Source organism: Diadema antillarum, unplaced genomic scaffold (assembly GCF_040938485.1).
Source record: "Diadema antillarum isolate AM-2024a unplaced genomic scaffold, OU_Dant_1.0 seq00001508_RagTag, whole genome shotgun sequence".
NCBI classification, from domain to species: domain Eukaryota; kingdom Metazoa; phylum Echinodermata; class Echinoidea; order Diadematoida; family Diadematidae; genus Diadema; species Diadema antillarum.
In genome coordinates, this window is record NW_027272242.1 from 486,220 (window position 1) to 506,827 (window position 20,608).

The 20,608-nt window shown below is 37.4% G+C and overlaps 1 protein-coding gene across 1 annotated transcript in view; it reads left to right on the forward strand.

Moving 5' to 3' along the window:
* LOC139710195 (E3 SUMO-protein ligase PIAS2-like) overlaps positions 1–20,608 on the forward strand; it is a 48,401-nt gene that overhangs the window by 1,054 nt on the left and 26,739 nt on the right. Inside the window, exons 2-4 of the mRNA XM_071622127.1 lie at positions 6,042–6,591; positions 7,040–7,166; positions 12,260–12,350. Coding sequence (XP_071478228.1) covers positions 6,042–6,591; positions 7,040–7,166; positions 12,260–12,350 — 768 coding nt within the window. The remainder of the gene's footprint in view (positions 1–6,041; positions 6,592–7,039; positions 7,167–12,259; positions 12,351–20,608) is intronic.

A 20,608-nucleotide genomic window follows, 5' to 3' on the forward strand; every position in this document is an offset into this window, starting at 1 on the left:
TTTTTATGGATTTTATGAAGAAGAATCGATATTTTAGTAGGTACAGTGTAGGGTCAATGAACTTGGGAGTTAGGTAGTACAGCTTGCGTAGACTTACAGCATTACTTTAATTATTTGTTTGCACACAAAAGCAACAAATGTATTAATGCGTTTTTTCCATTTACACAAAGATAAAGGTATCATCTTGTATTTTTGTACCGACTTGAGAGATGTATTCAACATGGATGAGATGTAATTTTCTTTATACATCCATTGAATAGGGTTTTGAAGATTCTCCCGTTAAGAAAATGCAATGTAAATGACCTTATGCATTTTATGAGCAAATGAAGAGTTTTGCCATTAGGCCGATATATTTGCACACTGAAGGTATTTTCATGAGAGCATTTAAATGACACATTCACACTGATCACTTTTCACAATTGCCATGCAATGTTGCAGAAGATTTCCAAACCTATGCAAAATATTGTGTGTCTCATTTTTTTAGCCACTAATATTATGTTTTCTTATGAGCCTACAATATACAGTAGCCCTAAACTGTGCTGTATATGTGGGTAATTCCGTGAAGTTGGGGCACAAAGTGTTACATTTTAGCATAACTCAATACTAATTATGCTACATATATTGTTTATAGGCTTTACATTTGTGTGGAGACCATACATTTTCCTGGAAATTTTGTGCCATTCAGACTCAATTTTGATGAAGTTATTAAAACAATATGTAACGGTGTCCTGTAGCATCGTGACGTGTCCATGTAGCATCGTGATAGTTAAAACTGGTCGTAAAAGACAAATTAATGCAATTAGCTTGACCAAAATTCGATATGATATGCATAATTACTAGATTAGTCAGATAGCTAAATATCTTAATTCTCCTTTCCACAGTTTAACTTTTACAAGAAAATTACACAATGTGTCACTATGCTACGCGGTGTCCACCAAATGTAACAAAAAAGGACACCGCATAGCATCGTGATACATTTTGTAATTTTCTTTTAAGATTAAAACTGTGTACAGGAAATTTGAGATATTTAGCTATCTCATTCATATCTTGTAAATGCATATTGCATCAAATTTTGGTCAAGCTAATTGCCATAATTTGTCTCTTACAGGACCAAAATTTAACATATCACGATGCTACATGGACACGTCACGATGCTACAGGACACTGTTACATATTGTTTAATAACTTCATCAAAATTGAGTCTGAATGGCACAAAATTTCCAGGAAAATGTGTGGCCTCAATGCAAATGTAAAGCCTACAAACAATAAATGTATAGCATAATTAATATTGAGTTATGCTGAAATGTATTTTTTAGATATCACGATGCTACATGGACACTGCCTTTATGGAAACTTCATGGAATTACCCATGTCTATCAGACCAGCAAAGTGAATTTTGTAGTAGCCATATCTTGATATTGTATGTGTTGCCACAAATGTCTATGATTGCAGATGCAGAGATTACAAAAAGCAGAGGCTGTCCTATATAGATATCCTTTTTGCTATAGCCTGATATTATTGTGCATTGTCAGTGTATTTGTTGCCTCAAAGCACAGTGATTCCAGTCAAAACATAGTTCACAATGCAGGAATGATAGCAAGTATCCTAGTGTGCATCAAGACACTTTTTTATGTCATGTGGAATGCAAGCAGGTGGCATTATTTTCATATGTTAAAGGCATAATTTACCATTTGCAGATGAAACAAAAACCTAGCATTGGTGCTCTGAAATATTTCTAAAATGTGAGTTACATTTTGTAGGGATAGAAACAACCTGTAAAAATCTGAATCGGTAAAATTGATGTTAAATATTGTTAAATATACAAAATGTGAACACTAGTCATAGTAAAAATGTTTCCAGACTAAACCGCCTTCAGTTACGGTTTATTGAGAAAAATAAGATATCTTCTTGCATTTATTTTAGGCTTCATCTCAAAAATTGTATATATGATAGGATGTTTTGTGGTACAACAGTAGCGACCCATGGTGAAAATAATCCCTCAATGAAATTGACAGTGTATAAAGTTTATGTGGGAACATATTCCATATTGTTTGAAGTGTTAGATTATCAGTTTCAGAGCTCACAAGGATATCTGTATTAACAGCTACCTGCTGTATGTAGCCATTCCAAATAGATTATTATTGTTATTGTTATTGTCCCCGCCGAACGAGTTCGAGCAGGGGACTATGAAACGGGCTCCGTACGTGTGTGTGTCCGTGTGTCCGTCCGTCCGTCTGTCCGTCCGTCCGTCCGTGTGTCCGTGTGTGCGTCCGTGTGTGATCAAAATCTTCAATTTGCTACTTCTCTGTCATTTATGAGCCAATTTTGATTCTGTTTGCTTTATATGATAGCACTACATGGGAGCTTTGAAACTTCTACACAGAATTTCAGTCGTGACCTTTGACCTTGACCTTTGACCTATATTGTACATTTTGCTACAAAATGCTACTCCTTCGCCATTTCTAACCCGATTTCGATTCCGTTTGCTTTATGTGATGGCACTAGGTGAGGGCTTCAAAACTTCTACACAGAATTTTGACCTTTGACTTCTTTGACCTTTGACCTTGATTTTTTGACCTATATTGTACATTTTGCTACAAAATGCTACTCCTTCGCCATTTCTAACCCGATTTCGATTCCGTTTGCTTTATGTGATGGCACTAGGTGAGGGCTTCAAAACTTCTACACAGAATTTTGACCTTTGACTTCTTTGACCTTTGACCTTGATTTTTGACCTATATTGTACATTTTGCTACGAAATGCTACTCCTTCGCCATTTTTAACCCGATTTCGATTCCGTTTGCTTTATATGATGGCACTAGTTGAGGGCTTCAAAACTTCTACACAGAATTTTGACCTTTGACTTCTTTGACCTTTGACCTTGATTTTTGACCTATATTGTGCATTTTGCTACAGAATGCTACTCCTTCGCCATTTCTAACCCGATTTCGATTCCGTTTGCTTTATGTGATAGCACTAGGTGAGGGCTTCAAAACTTCTACACAGAATTTTGACCTTTGTCTTCTTTGACCTTTGACCTTGATTTTTGACCTATATTGTACATTGGCTACAAAATGCTACTCCTTTGCCATTTCTAACCCAATTTCGATTCCATTTGCTTTATGTGATGGCACTAGGTGAGGGCTTCAAAACTTCTACACAGAATTTTGACCTTTGACTTCTTTGACCTTTGACCTTGATTTTTTACCTATATTGCACATTTTGTTACAAAATGCTACTTCCGGCGGGGACATATGTTACGCACCGCGTAATTTCTACTTTTCCTTGTTATCATTATTATTATTATTATTATTATTGTTATTATTATTATCATTATTATTATTAATATTGTTATTATTATTTTGTTGTATAAAGCAAAGATGAGAATTTACATACCCTGTATTATGTATAATGCAACAGTCCTCATACACACACACTCCTGCTAGAGCCATGCATATCGCAGCAAACAGAATTATATTTCTCTCTGCCAATATTTCTGAATCGTACAAACATAATGTATACAATGTAACAGCTTTTTTTCTTAGGCCAACTGTATATCATGTGATACACAATGTCTTGTGTTTTAAAGATGCCAAGATTTATTTCAAAACAATTAAAATTTTCACTACAGTGTATTTAAACAAAATTGAATCAACAGAGGTGATCTGGGAAAATTCTTTAATTTTTTTTTCTTAAACATTGACCGAAATTGGATGATTTTAGAACCAGTTGGAGCCATTTAGAGTCCTCCTGGGGGGCGTTTCATCAATGAGTTCGTCGGAGGTTTTCACCGACAAATTTGCTATCAGCCAATCAGACGCAAGGATTTCAGTAGCTTTTAACAGTTGTCAGTGTAAATCACTGACAAAAAGTTTCATGAAACGGTCCCCAGATCATGGCACTAACTCTAGGGGTTGTGCCTTGTTTACCTGAGACAATGGGTACTCTGAAACAGTCACAGCAGAAAGCACAAAGCACGAGTCTGGCTTGAGTCTGGCGTGAGTCTGGTGTGAATGTCGTGCTAGACAGCCTAGCACGAGTCTAGCACAATCTCTAGAGGTTGTTCCATGTTTACCACAGACTCTAAAATGGTCTGTGCATGTGTGCACATAAGAAACTGCCCGCCCCTCTCGAGGAGGAACGCACATCCACTGGTTCCATTGAAGCATAATGCAGATCTCATACTGGATGACCAGGAAACTCTAAACAGGGGGTCTCTGTCCGACCCCCACTGAGTTATGACAAAAAAAACAAACACTCATACTTGTGTGGCATGTCTTCCGGAGGATCTCCTAGGTCAGGGAGACTGTGAATGGGGTATTAGCAAGGAGGTACTAGTATTAGTTTGAATGTTCAGCTTACTTGAAGTTGTTGAATAATGTTGAATAAACAGCTTTCAGTCAATTTTGATAAGCCTGATATTTTAGGTTATACTGTATGATGTACAATGTTTTTGATAATGTCTTGCTGTGATCTGTGTGTGCATGGCGCACAGGTGAATTTCACTCTTAAAATAGAATTACTCCAGGGAAAGTTTTGGGCCAAGGGGTCAAAGTTCAAAGGTCAAGTGAAAATACTAAAATTCTTATTTTTTTCTATAAGTTATCTTCATGAAACTTACTATCATGTACTACCTGATAATGATTCTCTTGAGAATTTTTGGGTCATGGGGTTGAAGGTCAAGGGTCACAAGTCAGGTGAAAATCCAAAAATCTCTCTACTGCTGAAAGTATAAAGTTGTCTCCATATTCTGTGCATACACGTAATTAGGTATTACTGCACAATGAATCTGTGAGGAAAATTTTGTTCCATGGGGTGAAGGATGTAATGATTATAATGTTAAAATGCCACTATTTTCCCCATATTTTGAAAATAGCTCAAAGGACTAAAAATTGAACATTACTAGATCATAGTAATTATTTGAAGAAAGATGTTCAAATTCTCGAATATTTCCTATCTGAAACAGTTCATCTGTCCAAATGTAATGTATAAACACAAAACACATATGTGGGGTTGTGCCATGAAACCTGAGAGATGTCATTTCAATTTTTCACCATTCGTGAAGAACTGTCGTCTCACACTGTCAAGATGTACTGCATACCTGTGGAAGAATATTGGCATATCAGTCACCATGTACTGTATACGCTGTTATTTTTGCATACAGATAATTTTGCAAATGAGGATGTCATAGACATTTTTGCGAGATGTTGTTTTCGAGAATAGACGCCAATGCAAACATAAATGCATTATTACCCTAGCGCATGGATACATTTTCGCGTGTTGTTAAATTCGCTATCCGACTGTGATTCGCTAAATTCACGAAAATTAAACCCTCGCGAAAATAACAGCTTATACAGTATTCAGTCTTAACATTTGATTACTCTATGTATGAATGAAATACATATGGTGATGTTGAAACCATCAGAGAATGTTTCAACCTTATGGCAAAAGATGCCATGTCAGTGAGGTACATGTAATACCTCCCTCAGACACTCCCCTCCATGGCATTTCGACTTTTATTGATATTCCCTCCCTTACCAGTCAAGTTCCGTGTCATTGTGGCATGCTGACTAAGCAATATCACCTCTTGATCAATCACACAAGCCTGTATGTCTAGACCTATCATGCAATGCATTTGTGGCATGTTTCTGAATAATATATTCATGTTAGCAGGCATGTGGCATGCTACAATATTTCAAGATTGTAAGGTACATGTAGGGTAGTGACTAGTGTATTCGTTAATTGCTAGAAACTGATAAGACCTCACAGTTGTTGTCTTTCTTTGTGTGTGTGTTCATTTTTTAAATTTTACTATTAACTTTTTGTCTGTCACAGTTGCCAGGATGATGATACAAGACCCTTGTCTTCCCTCATGTGCATTTTTCTGAGATTTTCTTTCTTTAATGACAGATGAGTGAATCACCAGGTTGTGGTTAGGGAAGAAGCAGTTATTGTGTTAGTCTTACATTGTTATACTACTAAATGATAACAAAGATGAGAAAGGCTGATCTCTTTATTTGTTTCTCTTGTGTTTTTGACAGCATATGGTGATGAGCTTCCGTGTGACGGAATTGCAAGTGCTGTTGGGATATGCGGGACGCAACAAGAGTGGACGCAAACATGAACTGCAAGCAAGAGCACTGTCTCTGCTTAAGAACAATTGCAGCACACCGGTGCAAATCAAAATCAAGGACTTGTACAGGAGGAGGTTCCCGAGGCGACTGGTTGCCCCGCCAGCGTATCTCTCGTCAATAGTGCCGGAGCAGCAGACCAAGTTGTCGAGCCACTCGCTGAGTTCGAACTCTCTGTACACGCAGCAGCATGGACATTCACAACACTCTCCGCCCACCTCGGGGCACCACCACAATACCTCCTCACACAGCATTTCTCATTCACACAGCTCCCACAGTTCTCACAATACGCACTCCTCCCATAGTTCACATAATGCGCATTCTCTGCATAACTCGCATAGTTCGTTATCTCCCCTTGGGTCAGCCTCGTGTCCACCCCAGGCGTATCACCCGGATGTGAACCTCAAGGTTTTGCCATTCTTTGATATCCTTGCGGAACTGGTCAAGCCCTCGGCCCTGAGTAAGTGTTCCCACGAGCTTCTTTGGAGATTTCTTGGCGAATATTAAATCTTAAGCAAGTGTCCTAATGCAGCACATGATACTTGCCATAATTTCAGCCTCCCCACAACCGGAGAGAATACCTGTTGATGTAGATGCCTAATAATGACAGAGACCATCCATCCAAATATGTAAAACTGTGCGATATCATATTTATCGTTCTACAAATTAATGTAGTTAATGAGGCACAGTTCACACTAGAGGACGTTTGTGGCAGTTTATACTTACTGTAGTTCGTCAATGCAGTTTACTTCTGACTGCATGTGTCTGTGAAATACACATTTTTATGAGATGATATTTTGACTGCTGCGAAATACAATGTATGTACTCCTCTGTACACATTTTTTTTTTTCCTAGCACGAGTTGTCATTTTGTGTGCACTCTTTCGTCTTTCTCCCTACTCTTTGCAGTGGTTGCTGGGAAGTACCGTGATCCACAGCAAACAATTCTCTTCCATCTCACACCATCACAAATCACACAAATTCTTGAATCCCAGGACCCAAGGACACGCAACTTTGCAGTACAAGTACAGTTGAGGTGAGCACCAGTTATACTGTTTCGTACTAATGGGCATAGTTGTGCCATTGATCTCCATGTACTAGAAACTTCAGCTTTTGTCACACTACGGAAAACTACCTTATGTATAGTTTCACTACCCAGTGTTTTTCTTTACATAGTTTGGGTAGTGTGACCTTAAACTTCTCCAGAAGTTACCAGCAAAACTTCCTGCATGCACTTGGGAAGTTTCTCACTTCTTCTGCGAAACTACGTGCAGTTTTGCATTGTGTGACCTTATATGGCTGAAACTTTGAGAAGTTTGTCACATGATTAGAGCCATTTCATGTTGTCTACTCACATTGCACATTATTTTGCATGTTGCTACGGGCTTTTGATTTGCGACATGACCGTTAAGATGATGCAGCCTCCCAAGTTCGATATTGAAAACAGCTGTTTCATGCATGTGCAGAACACCATTTTTGGCCTAATTAGATTCGTCTTAGTGTTCGTGTCGTAAATCTAAAGCTTGCTAGTGTTTGCCTCATGGAGGATGTTGAAATCAACATAAACAGATTGATGAAGTTTTAAGCAACACGTTAGGACAAGTACCATACTTCGAAAGTCATGGCATTTTGAATTTCAGCAAATAAATGGATGTAATATCCCATGGGAGACTGGAAAGTTACAATTGTGGTCAGTATGAGATGACATCATTTGCACAGAAATTCTTCTTTGTTTGTTAACAAAGAGGGCTGCAAGATATGCCTGAAATTATTAACTTTCTCCAGCATGGAAGATGTACTACTATGTAACATTTTTGTAAACTTGTGAACAATCATACCATGAACCCCGATGTGTTTAATTCTTAAAGAAAGGGAGAAGAAAAAGTACTGTTAAACATGATATATTCGCGGCACGAAATTTTTGCGAATTGGAGCCGACAGCCTTTTTCGTGGCAAGAAATTTACGCGAATTGCCTCTTGCGTTCAATGCATATAGTGTAGATAAGAAATTTCGCGTGCATTTTAATTTCGCGAATCTTGGCGCTCGCGAAATTAAAAATGCACGCGAACATTTCTCGTTTTACAGTAGTAGGAGGAGGGGAATGATATGATATTGATGGTAATAGTAATAATGAGAGTAATAATGATGATGGTGATAACAATGATAATGATGGTGACGATGGTCATCAAAATAATACTGATGATACTGATTTACATTCACATGTCCGTAATGCCAAGATTCTAAGAGCTATTTGTAGTATCATCATACTGATCTGACTGCATGGGGATACAATTAGAGAAGTGGACTTGGTCTGTGAAGTGATGTTTGGTATTATAGAGAGGTATTGTACAGGTGGGAGACTTATAGGTGGGAGACTTTGGTGAGAAACCATTGCAGGTAGCCCATAAGGGTAGAATTGGAAAAGAAATAGTCAGTGATTGGTCAATTTGTTGGATAAGGAGCCAAGACTCGCCTTACCAATGAACACGAGTAACAGCCATGTGGCTGTGTGGCAGAATGCCGTGTGTGGGTGTTTTGTTCAGTGACATACATGTACTAAGTAGCTGAAGGGGTGGAAAGTGACCCTTAGCTGGTGGTACAGGATTCATGGTCAGGTGGGTGTGAGCTGGCTGGATAACATGCACTATGCCCACATGTTGCGCTCAGTCAAGTGCTTGAAATATACAGTATAATCTCTGTCACTTTGACTCAAGCGATGAAATGGAGTGAAGCGATGAAAGGTACAATCATAGTCACTGTTTCATGTAAGTTATCAGCTGTGCATTGCTGAATGCAAATTTGACTCCCTGAAATACATCAAATACTGGTACATTGTGTACATATGTATGTGACTTTCATTGTATGCAATATTATGTTAATGAAGGAGAGCAACGATTTATACATTTTTCTCATTCATATGAAATGCCCTTTTTTTATACTTTATTTCTTCTCATTACTGTATAATCTCTAGGTTTCTTTATTGTATTTTACATTTTGCAGTTATGATTCTGTCATTTTTTGTTTAGTTTGCTGCTGCTGCTGCTGTAAAAGTAGAAGTCACTGGGTTAATTTACCCATATTGATGCATTTTACATGAGTGGGGACTTTGTACATAATACATTGTAAGCTTGGGCCATTCAAAACTTTGAGATTGCCATGGATTTATCGATCTATAAACTATTCTCACAAAATCTGTAGATTGTTACTTCTCTTATGCATGCAGATCAATATGGCTCACATTTGTCGGGGGAAATTTTCCACTTATTTGCACACTTATTGTAGGAGTCAAATTGTGCTTGGTTAAATAATCATGATAAGCTTCACTCTTTGCCGATGAGTTGAATAGTCTAGTATTTGGGTCATATATCCAGCTTTGCTCTTTGTATTTCACCATTGCAGATATGCATTCATGCCTCAGGATACAAATATGACTCCAAATGAATGTATAAAGATCATTCAGTATAATGCTAATTCTTAATCACAGTTTGATATATTGTGTATGTGATCTGTACCTGACTCTGATGCCTAAGATTTTAATAGAACTGAGTGCTCCAATCATGCAAAAAAAGAAAAATAAAAGAAAAGAAAGTTGTGAGCATTTTGTGATTGCACTTTTTGAGTTCACTCAAGCCAGGTTAAAGTGATGTCCTTGAAAGTGCCACCTGAATTTGCAAAGTCAGTAAAAATTTTGCTTGTCATTTTTCTCAAAGGGACTCAGTGTAATGTAGTCAAGGTGGATTTAATCCAATGAGTCACAAGTTTGAGCTACTTGGCGAAGTAGTGGACTGGACAGAACACCAAAAATATCTGTTTATCAGTGCATGTGTGTGTAGTACCGGTATGTGTTTGTCCTTAAATAGCCTAGCATGCAAGTTACCCAGTTACTTGTGATACAGATGTATATGAATATGATCATCACTATCTCTGTTGATTGTATTCTGTCATTTATTCGTGATATGTTTAACTCATAGGAAGTATTGGAAGTAAGTTTTCAGGTGTGTGATGTGGACAGTAGATAAATTGGCTTCTGTGCCGTATTTTACATCCGTCATAAAGCTGTGATTATCACTTTTCCTGGTGGCTAATATGAAAGGCAGAATGAAACCTGAATATGTCAAGTCTTTTTTATCATGTATTAATGCCTGTATTAATGCTTTCTTTGAGTCTGTCATGTAAAAAGATCAAAATTTCGTGAAATGAATCATTATGAGTACCGGTAGACCTAATGGGTGTGTGTTTTTTTGTCTCATGATTACTTGCTTAATCATCATTTAACCTTTTGAGGACAGGCTGATTTTGCTATAACACACACTTCCCATAGACACCTGCCAGAGTATTCTTGGGACTCGTCTTCAACGGGTTAATGCTGCAATCAGCTTTTTTGTATGGAGATTTCTTGGCGTGATTGTTAAATGCCTGTGAAACCTGCAGTGAATGTTCATCGGGGAGGGTGATTGTGCGTGAAATGACTTCAAAGTTACAGTCTGTATATAGTTAATCAGTCTCAAAGGTGACATATTGCACAAATCTTCAATTCATGCTTTGTGAGACCCAACTTCTTTCAATATTTTCTCGTAGTCCATGAAGTAAGGCCATCCAATGTAATTATCATTTTGCACAGATCAAATACATCCCCTCCCGAGAAATTCATTTTTTTTCTAATGTGTATCATTGTTCAGAATTTCAAGTAAACTACCTTCCTTCCCAAGAAATTCAACCATTTTGTCAGTCATTACCCACAAGCTGTTTACAAGTCTATCAAGCTACATGTACAATATGTACTTGCTACATGTACATGTTTTGTACAATATTGTACAAGGGGGGGGGGGGGGTGAGAAGAGACTCTTTCCACCTCCCTGGTACAAGCATGGTAATGTGAATTTGCACATTGCGCACAGAAATCTGGGGAATCAGGCATTTTGCAGGAACAGCTGAGAATTTGTTGTCATTACAAGTTGATTACTTCTGCACGTCTTATGCGCACTCTAGACAAGGCAGAATATGCTCTGATATTGGATGATGATTTTTTTTTTTTTTTTTCAGATACAAGTGTACATGTATCTGTGGAGAAAACAGCAGTGTAAATGAAGTGCATGATAGTATACACATCATTATGCAGGCAAGCCCAGAGAGAGAGCATGTGTTCATGCTTTATTCCTAAAATGTGTTATATCATACAGTAGCTCAGGGGATCATTTTCGTTGTATCACATCATACTTTGCTATGCATTTTTGATGGCTGCTGTACAAAATTTCCTGCGTGTAGCAGTTTGATTGTTTTTTTTCCATAGGACTGCACAGAACTGTGTTGAAAGTATTTTCCCATTGATCAAAACTGCTAATCAAATTTTGAGAAGTAAGATTATTCCCTGTAGCTGATACAGTGTATCGATGAGTTTACTAATGATGTAATATGTAATGAAAGGATCAGCATTGAGCTAAATTGACATGGGGGGAAAAATCAGCATTTATTTTGCAAAAGACATCTTTCCAGGATATATATGCACCAGCCATTGTAAGGAGTTTACAGTATCTTTTGGAATTCCTAAAATGTGTGCAGGCTAGAACTGTTTTGAATCATTCAGTACTGATTTTGTCACAAATACCTGAGAGCAGATTTGACTATTCAAACCAATTTGGGGAATAACTTTCTAGATCTGAAACACCATTTCTAAAGGGTGCCCTAAAACACAGAACACCTTTAAAGGTTTTGCTGTGTTCACGCTAGACGATTGGGACTCTAAACGGTCTCGGCACAAAGCATGTAGCACTAGTCTGGAGTGAGTCTGGCATGGGACTCGGGTGATTGTGTCGCGTACTGATATTTTCACAAATGAGGAGGTCACAGACATTTTCGTGAGATGTTGTTTTCGCGAATTGACACAGAGGCCTTTTTAAGTGCACTATTACCTTTATAGCGCATGGTGACATTTTTGTGTGTTGTTATATTCGCGGTCCAACTGTGATTCGCAAAATTCACAAAAATATCAACTTGTACAGTAGATAGAGCTAAGCTCATTTTGGGAATTTGAACATTTTGGCATTGTACTAATGAAATGACAAATAAACTTTATTTAATCTCTGTGATTGAAAGATCATGCAAGACTTCTCTATGTTTATCATTAACAGATTTTGCTTGGCAGAAACCAGCTGTGAACAAGATGACCGCATTCCAACTAGTGTGACAGTGAAAATCAATGGAAAACTCTGCACACTACCGGTGAGTATAAAAATCATGATGCAACTTGAACCGTTAATGTGTGTACCAACTTACAAAGCTAAAGTAATTACTAATCCACGTTTTACATTTGATATTTTGTGCAGGTACTTACTGGTAAGTTACACAGGAGGTGAGCATTTATTTTGATGGCAGATGTGAGCCCTATAGTAGTTAATGTATCCTCCCTGTTTACTTTTTATTGGTAGCTGGCACCAGTGTAATGCCTTTAAAAAGTCCAGCTTGAAATAGGAAATTACTTTAGACAATTGATAAACACAATGGAATATGTACACATCTACTGGAGTGTCTGCCCATACAGGCACACTTTGTGATAAAAAAAAAAAGAAGAAAAGAAGAAGATCACCGTACACTGTAGTTTACTTTTGTTACTTGGGTTGATTGTATTGCACATATATCAAGTACAAGGGAATTTTTGCAACAGAAATAGTCATCTGTGATCATTAGATTGGCAATTTTTCTGCATATTCTTTTGAGAAAGATCGGATGGAAATGGTATACTCATTAAATCTACAAAACAACAATAAGCAATCTGTAGATTTTGTCAATTTCAGAGAGAAACGGACACTCACATTTTCCAAGATGTGTTAAGAATCACAGAAAACAAAAGGCTCATTTGAAAGATTTTTTTTTCTGTAGAAACATTATAAAGAATTGATGTTTATGAATAAAAATGCCTCTTTGTCAATGCCTGGTACACATGTATAGTTGATGCACATTGTTGATATTTAGACTTTAATCGGACTTTCATCATAAATCACATTGATATGGAATTTCCTTTGACAGGGCTGACCATTTTTGGCAGAAATCATTCATACTCTCTTTGTTAAAAGGTATTAGCCCACATTTGTAAACCTGCAGCAATTGGTCTCATAGTTAGCATGGAGTTTGGGTATGATTGCAGCAACACCTGTGCAAAATTTCGTTCCAATTAGTCCATTACTTTCATAAAAATAAATGAAAATGCACCGTATGCATGCGTATAACGCTCGCTAGCTCCGGTCCACGTACATACTACATGCATGCGATACATGTGTAAGTTACATGTACGTAGCTAGCCCGCGCTCATAATTCGATTTTGGGTCGGGTTGACCCGGTTTGAAAATTGATTTTAAAACGATGATTTTCTCTCTTTTATTGAATGGTATAGACAAAGAGCAACAGGTGAGGTATGTTACTGTTATAACTTGTACTTGAAGTCATATTGGACCTGTTTTATGCAGTTTTGATTTTCGTGGGTTTGCAAATGTGGGCTAATACCTTTAACATATCTTCCACATTACATGCAATTTCTGCCAAGCACACACAAAGCTTCGTAGTCACGAAGTTGGTTTAAATTGAAACCATGGTTTAAATTTAGTCCATGCACTAAATTAGGCATGAAATAGCTGTACCTTTTTCATACATATATATCAACATGCAGTTATTGGATGTACATGTAAGCAATCTGTCACATGCCTTTACGCCTAAGAAATGTGCATAAATCATGGACTTTATAATGTAAACCATCTTTGTGAATACAGGTCAAATAGTTTAGAATACCGGTATATTTTGTGATTTGAGTGCATACAATGCTGTATGCTGACATAAATGATACAAGTTACAAATAACCTACACAAGAAAGTCTACCCCACTCTCACTGCAGAACCTATTGCAAGAGAGATTATTAAGTTACGAATATGATATCAAAATATGTGTCATAGCAGTCCAAGACTACATATTAAGGAAAATTCCACTCCCTTCTTTCTGCATGAGAATAGATAGTATAAGTTATTACATCATGGGGGTGAAGAGTGCCTTAAATTCATGTTGGATCTCGGATGTCAACAGTACTCCTTGTCTCTCGCTCGATGGTAATATGATCATCAAGTCTGATGTGAAATGGTGATTGGAGATGAAGGATGTTAGATGATGAGAGATAGTGTAGTGTGAAAAGAGTGAATGAATGAACCAAATCATCCTTTAATCTGTCAAATCATCGGCCATTGCAGTAAAGACCCGTTGAGGCACTGATGCGACAGAGCGGTTACCCACTTGTGAATGAAAGATCTCCTGTACATGTGCACTACAACTTCATTAGTCAAATACTTGATACCGTGCTGAAAGTTTAGGATGTTTCTTTTGCCTCTTCCCTCCTCCCTTCCCCCCCCCCCCCCAACTTTAAAGACCAAAATGTCAAGTTGCTCTGAATTTTAGTCATTGTCCAGTGCAATAGTATTTTATCAGAATAGTTTGTTCAAGTGAGTTTTTTTTTTGTTCATTCTGACACATACAAGAACTGTACGATATGTCACAGATCAGGACTTGTAAGATAATTTAGCAAGGGTTAAATTTGTCATCAAGAACTATAGTGACAAAACATAAAACTCAATTTTATCCTGTTGTAGGAAGTAGAGTTGCAGATTTCTCACCATGGAAACAGTATGCATTCTATTGTAGGAAGGTAATGTATTGGCACATTGCTACTTTTGCAAAGTCCACTTGACTTGTGAAAGTATACCCACCACAAAGTTTATGGTGTTCTTACATTACTGATGTTTTTGACTTATTGTAAAAGCTGCTATTATCGTGTAGAGATCTTTATTATGAGGAGGTCACAGACATTTTGTGAGATTACTGAGATGTTGTTTTCGCGATTTGACACAGAGGCTCTCATAAGTGCAATGATGCATGTCCATTTGCGATATTTTTGTGTGTTTTTAAATCTGCTGCCCAACAATGATTTGTAAAATTCATAACTAGAGAAGCAGTCTGAGAGCGCCGACCTCTACCAAGCAGCTAATTTCCACCAATGATCTTGTTCTTCCATAGAGATCAGTGATTTCCACCCAAACGTATTCATGCTGAAAATCGCCCAATTTCCCAATATAGAAGCCTTCTGTTACGTCATCAACTTCCAGCTGCGCGGTGCCCCTCACCCTAGCAGAAACTAGAGGACACATTTCAGTGCGCGTATGAAAACCTAAAAAATGTGCAGCTTGAACTCCCAAGTTCATTTACCCTCCCTGCTAAAATATCAAAAATCCTTCATTAAATCTATAAAAATTCCTGGATCACTACCAAAATTTAATCATCTGTTACTTGTTGCCTTCCCAACCTTTCCTACAAGTTTCATCTAAATTCGTTTTCAACTTTGTGAGTTATTTTGCACACAGACAAACAAACCTACCAACAAACAAACAAACCAATGGTAATGAAAACATAAACTCCTCCCGTGGCAGAGGTAAGAATTATACCCATGCAAAAATTTTATTTTCATGAATTTCGCGAGTCGGGTGCTATTCACGAAATTAAAGACACGAAAAAATAATGACTCTGATCCCGATATGAATGTGACGCACATGCATACATTTCTCCGCCCAGTACAGTACTCCACAATTGCAAACTTGCGCCACTCGCAAAATTGTCTGGAAGTCGCGATTTGCAAAAATTTAGACTCGCTAAATGGTGTATAGTACTGTTTGCAGGCAGATCTATATACTCTATGATATTGTGATTACTTGTCATGTAGTACTAAATAAATGCTGGGGTTAAGAAGGTGCTTAGGGCATGCACTGTTATCCCTCCCTTTAATAAGGGATTTGTATTTCAAGTTACCTTCTAAACACACACACAGCAGTGCATAAGCACATACACACACACACACACACACACACACACACAGAAACATGCATACAAGACACACAACCACACACACACTCACAGTGCGCGCAAAACACATGTTAGCATGCACAGATACACAACATACACACAAATACACACAACATTGTATAAGCACTGCAGTTATATACAGTACCCGGATGTAAATGGCATTCACGTCTACATCGTATTGTACACACAGATACCCACAGATACACACACACACACACACACACACACACACACACACACACACTGTATCTGTATGGAAATGTCTTTGTGTGTGTATTATACGATATCTGTGTATCATTTGTGTGTATGGAAGAGGCAGCAGTGGTCATATCACAGCATTGCAATCATTGTTGTGTATGGTTGTGTATCAGTATGCATAATAGCTGTCTTCATGTGTTTGTGTATGCGTGTGGACATGTATGTATGTGTGTCTTGTGTATATCTAGTGTGATAGAGTTTCTTGGCTTTAATGTTATAAATAGCTCTTTGTCAACATGCATAAAGATTTGTTTGCTAAAACCTTTCCCTGAGCAAGACTTACATGTTTGTAATGTTCATACATTTGCATACGTATGCACACGCTGGTTATACAATTTTTGACTCCCTATATACTGTACCTATTACATGTTCAAAAAACAAAAACAAAAAAATCATGATATATTGAGACTTTTATTACTTAGTAATGCTTTTGAATGATAAAGTCAAGGATTCACACCTATATCATTATTTTTTTGTTTATCATTACAAGGAAATAATATATCACTTTCTGTTTGAAAAGGTTTTGATATATCATCATGATTAGTATTGCTTATGTGGGTGTGGGATTGAAGATTTGGAATAAGATGTAATAGTTGTGCATGTCGTGGGAGTGCTGTGTTTTACATTGCTGGGTAGACGGTGAAATATTAGTAAACAATAATATCATTCACTCCTGGCTGAACAGGAACCTTTTTTAATTTTATCGTAGCAACAGTTCTGGTTTCAGTCTCCTGCTTGTCACAAGATCATGTCATTCACAGAGATTTTATGCCTGTTGAATGTATAGTAGTTACAAAAACACACTGAAGTTACATTTTGTACTACAGCAGCAAGGAAAGTTTAGGAAACTGATTGGTAAGTACTGCAGTGAGCATTGTCTTAATGGCAGCAAGGGCTTTGAACACAATCTGGTCCCAGTCCTATGTTATACGTGCTACAGTAGTGAATTATTTTTGCTTTATTTTGTTTTTGGTTGTTCTGTTTGTTGGTGTTGATATTGTTTGTTTGTTTGTTGTTTGTTTGTTTGTTTGTTTGTTTGTTTGTTTGTTTGTTTGTTTGTTTGTTTGTTTTTGTTTTTGTTTTGGGGGGGGGGGGGGCTGCACTAAGTCATTCATGCTTAGATAGATATATTCCTTAAAATCATTCTGTAGAGGAAAGTGTAGTACATGTAGGTCTGTAATGGTACATTGTGGCCTCTGTGGCTCCAGCCCGTACGTGTGGACTTTGTACCTTTGAATGGATCAACATTTGACCCCCCCCCCCTGAAAAAAAGAGAATATCAATAAACTGAACAGCAAAGCAAACACAAGTATAAGCTGCTCTCCTGCACGTTATTTTTTGTCGTGCTTTGAAAAGTCTCAGAATAAAGGAAAACTGAGTGAAATTTGACCAATGATGAGGAAGTTGTCACTGTTTAAAAGTTGGTTTATCTCTCAACTGTAATTTTTAGCTGTAACTTGCCATACTGTCCTTTGTTTGTGTCATATCTAGATATATACACTGTACTATAAAGTTTACACTTTCATGCCATTGTTTAATGTGCAAGAGAATATTTTCCGGTTGTCATCTGTCATAACAAACCTGACAGATATTAATACACTTCTTTTGTGTAGAGTATGAATAATCTTGCTATATAAAAACCGAACCTCACTATGAATACGGAGGGTATTATCCCGTTACTCTTGATTCTGGCTAGAAGGATGGACAGTCCTAGTGTTATCTCTTAAAGGCACATAGACCCAGTGGTTTAGTTGAATGCATACATGTACGCGGGCACACGGCGCAAGTTTCCTACAGAGACCTATGTTATCAACACCTCTTTAGCGCTTACGCTTTGACCCATTTCCACGAATCCGAAGAAGTCCGATCCACTGTAGTCAGTGGTCCAATCACAGTTCGGCTGAGGGGGATGACAGCTTTAGCAAACTTCTTTTGTGATGTCAAGAAGCACATATATGCCCGCTTCCTGGCATCACTACAGACTGCGTGATGCGCAGAGAAGACAACGAAGGCAACGTTACCTAGCAGCACCTACGCGCTTTACTCTTGATGACAGCTCAACTTTGGCAATCTTCATATGCTAACGCTGATCGGCAGTATCATCCAATAGCGCCCTTGCACCCACCGGGTCTATGTGCCTTTAATTCTCAGTTAGGTTCATGTGGGGATTCCCACTTTTCATGGAAGCTTTTTAGTTTCAGAATGTCACTTGACAGCCTCAAAATAGTACAGCTTCTATGAATAAAGTTTTGGTAATCTTGTCAAAGACGTACATCATATTTAAAAGTTTTATGACATGGAGCCTTGTTGAGGACACAGTAAGGCAGGTGATGTTTGTTACAATGTTTCGAAGGTTCAATAATCTGAAAATGAAGTGAAATAAGGTTTGTTATTCCGAAGGTTCGTTATTATTCCGAAACACACAAATTCTGTATTGTCTACATGTATAGTAACCGCAGCAGCGACCCCATACGGACAAATACGTACCGTAAAGGGGTCGCACAGCAAGGCCTATCCTGTCACGGAAGCACCTGATATGGCTTAGCATTTACGTGACCAGAGACCAAAATACAGGGTTTTATACTGAAATTAGTAGCCTTACTCTTAGATAAGATACTTACAATCACAGCAGGCGAAGTCGATTTACAATATGATCTGTTTTGAGAGCCCTGTGAAAGAGTTTATCCGAGGGTTTTAAAGTCCTACCGCATTTCGTATTGTGGTACGACTTACACAGCGCATGCGCGAATATGGATAAAACGTAGCACATACTATAATACGCAATGTATGCGTGTGGAAAATAACCCGGACGGCTCGCTGAGATCTGAAATGAATATTCATGAGATGTAACAAAAAAGAACGCATGCTGGGCGCTGATTTACTATCGGGCCTACCGGCACTTATTAATTTCGTTTTTAAAGCACATTTTGAATGTGTGGTTCATTATTTATTTGCAATAAAGGAAGTGCACACATAATGAACATCTGGAGATATGACGGATTAAGAAAATAACAGGTGATTTTCATGATAGAGGGTATGTTTGTTTCTTTGTTTGTTTCTTTATTTGTTTGTTTTTTAACAGTCTGCAGGGGCAATGTCCCAGATGTCTCATCTATAAATCAAGTTTCCTTTCACACTGTAAAATGTTGTACATTCACAATGGGATCCACTCACAAGCTCTGCTTCTTGGGGACTCATATTCATTTTTGCTTCATGTTTATTATCTGCTGTGATTTGATTTGAATACACTTCTGTTACATACATGTCTTGTCTATTTTCAATGTTTCAGGATTGTTTGATTATTTATTAAAGAGACCTTTCTTTTTTCAAAGAATTCCACCGTATGGGAATCCTTTCCTGTCTTTTTCTTTCGGGCATGTCACTTGCTGTTTGATTGTGTGTGTGTGTCTGCACGCATGTGTGTTTAATGATTATTTGTGTGTAACAAGTTGGATGAACTGGAAGCTAAATTTCTATGTACTGTGATATACAGATCAATAAAGTTGACTCTGAGTAGTCCTTCATTTTCTTCATTCATTCATTCATTCATTCATAGCAATGGGACAAGAAGTGTCTTCCGAAATTTTTATATCAGAATGTCATTATTTCCTTTTTTTTAAAATCTGATTTTATCATTTTTGCAGTGTTCTCCTGGATTTTTTTTTTCATTCTCATGAAATATAGATAAAGTTTTAGACTGGCTTTCATCTTAAAGGTATGATGGATTGGTTAATGAAAAACTAGAAAGTAACCCTTTCAGATCCATCCATATGGTCATGGGGATTGTATTCCACTGCTCCCTATGTCATTTTCAAAACATTTAGTGTCTTTTTTTTTGCACTATTATCGACACTATATCTAATAACACTATACACTCAATTATAGCTTCATATTGATATTGTTATTTATACATACGAGTGTGTGATACACCTTTTATGTATTGGTGATGGTAATGTACAAGCATATTCATACACTTATTCTCTTCCTTCTCATTCGCATTAGGAATAAAATAAGCACTAAATTATTATGTCATGTCCCTAGTACTCATTCTCATGATCGTGATACTATATACCTGGGGAGGGAAGGTGACAATAATGCAAGCCTTTCTATTCGTGTTCAATCAATAATCATTTTTCCTTATCTCATAACCATGCTTGCTTTAATTGATCGATATTTTAATATTATTAATATGTCATCAGAACCTGCCTTGCTTGATAAATTATATAAGATTATGATAGTGATATAATGATTATCATTATCATGATTTGAAATATCTAATCATAACTAGTACCCTGTATGGCTTCAGTTTGCTACTTTCACTGTACTTATTG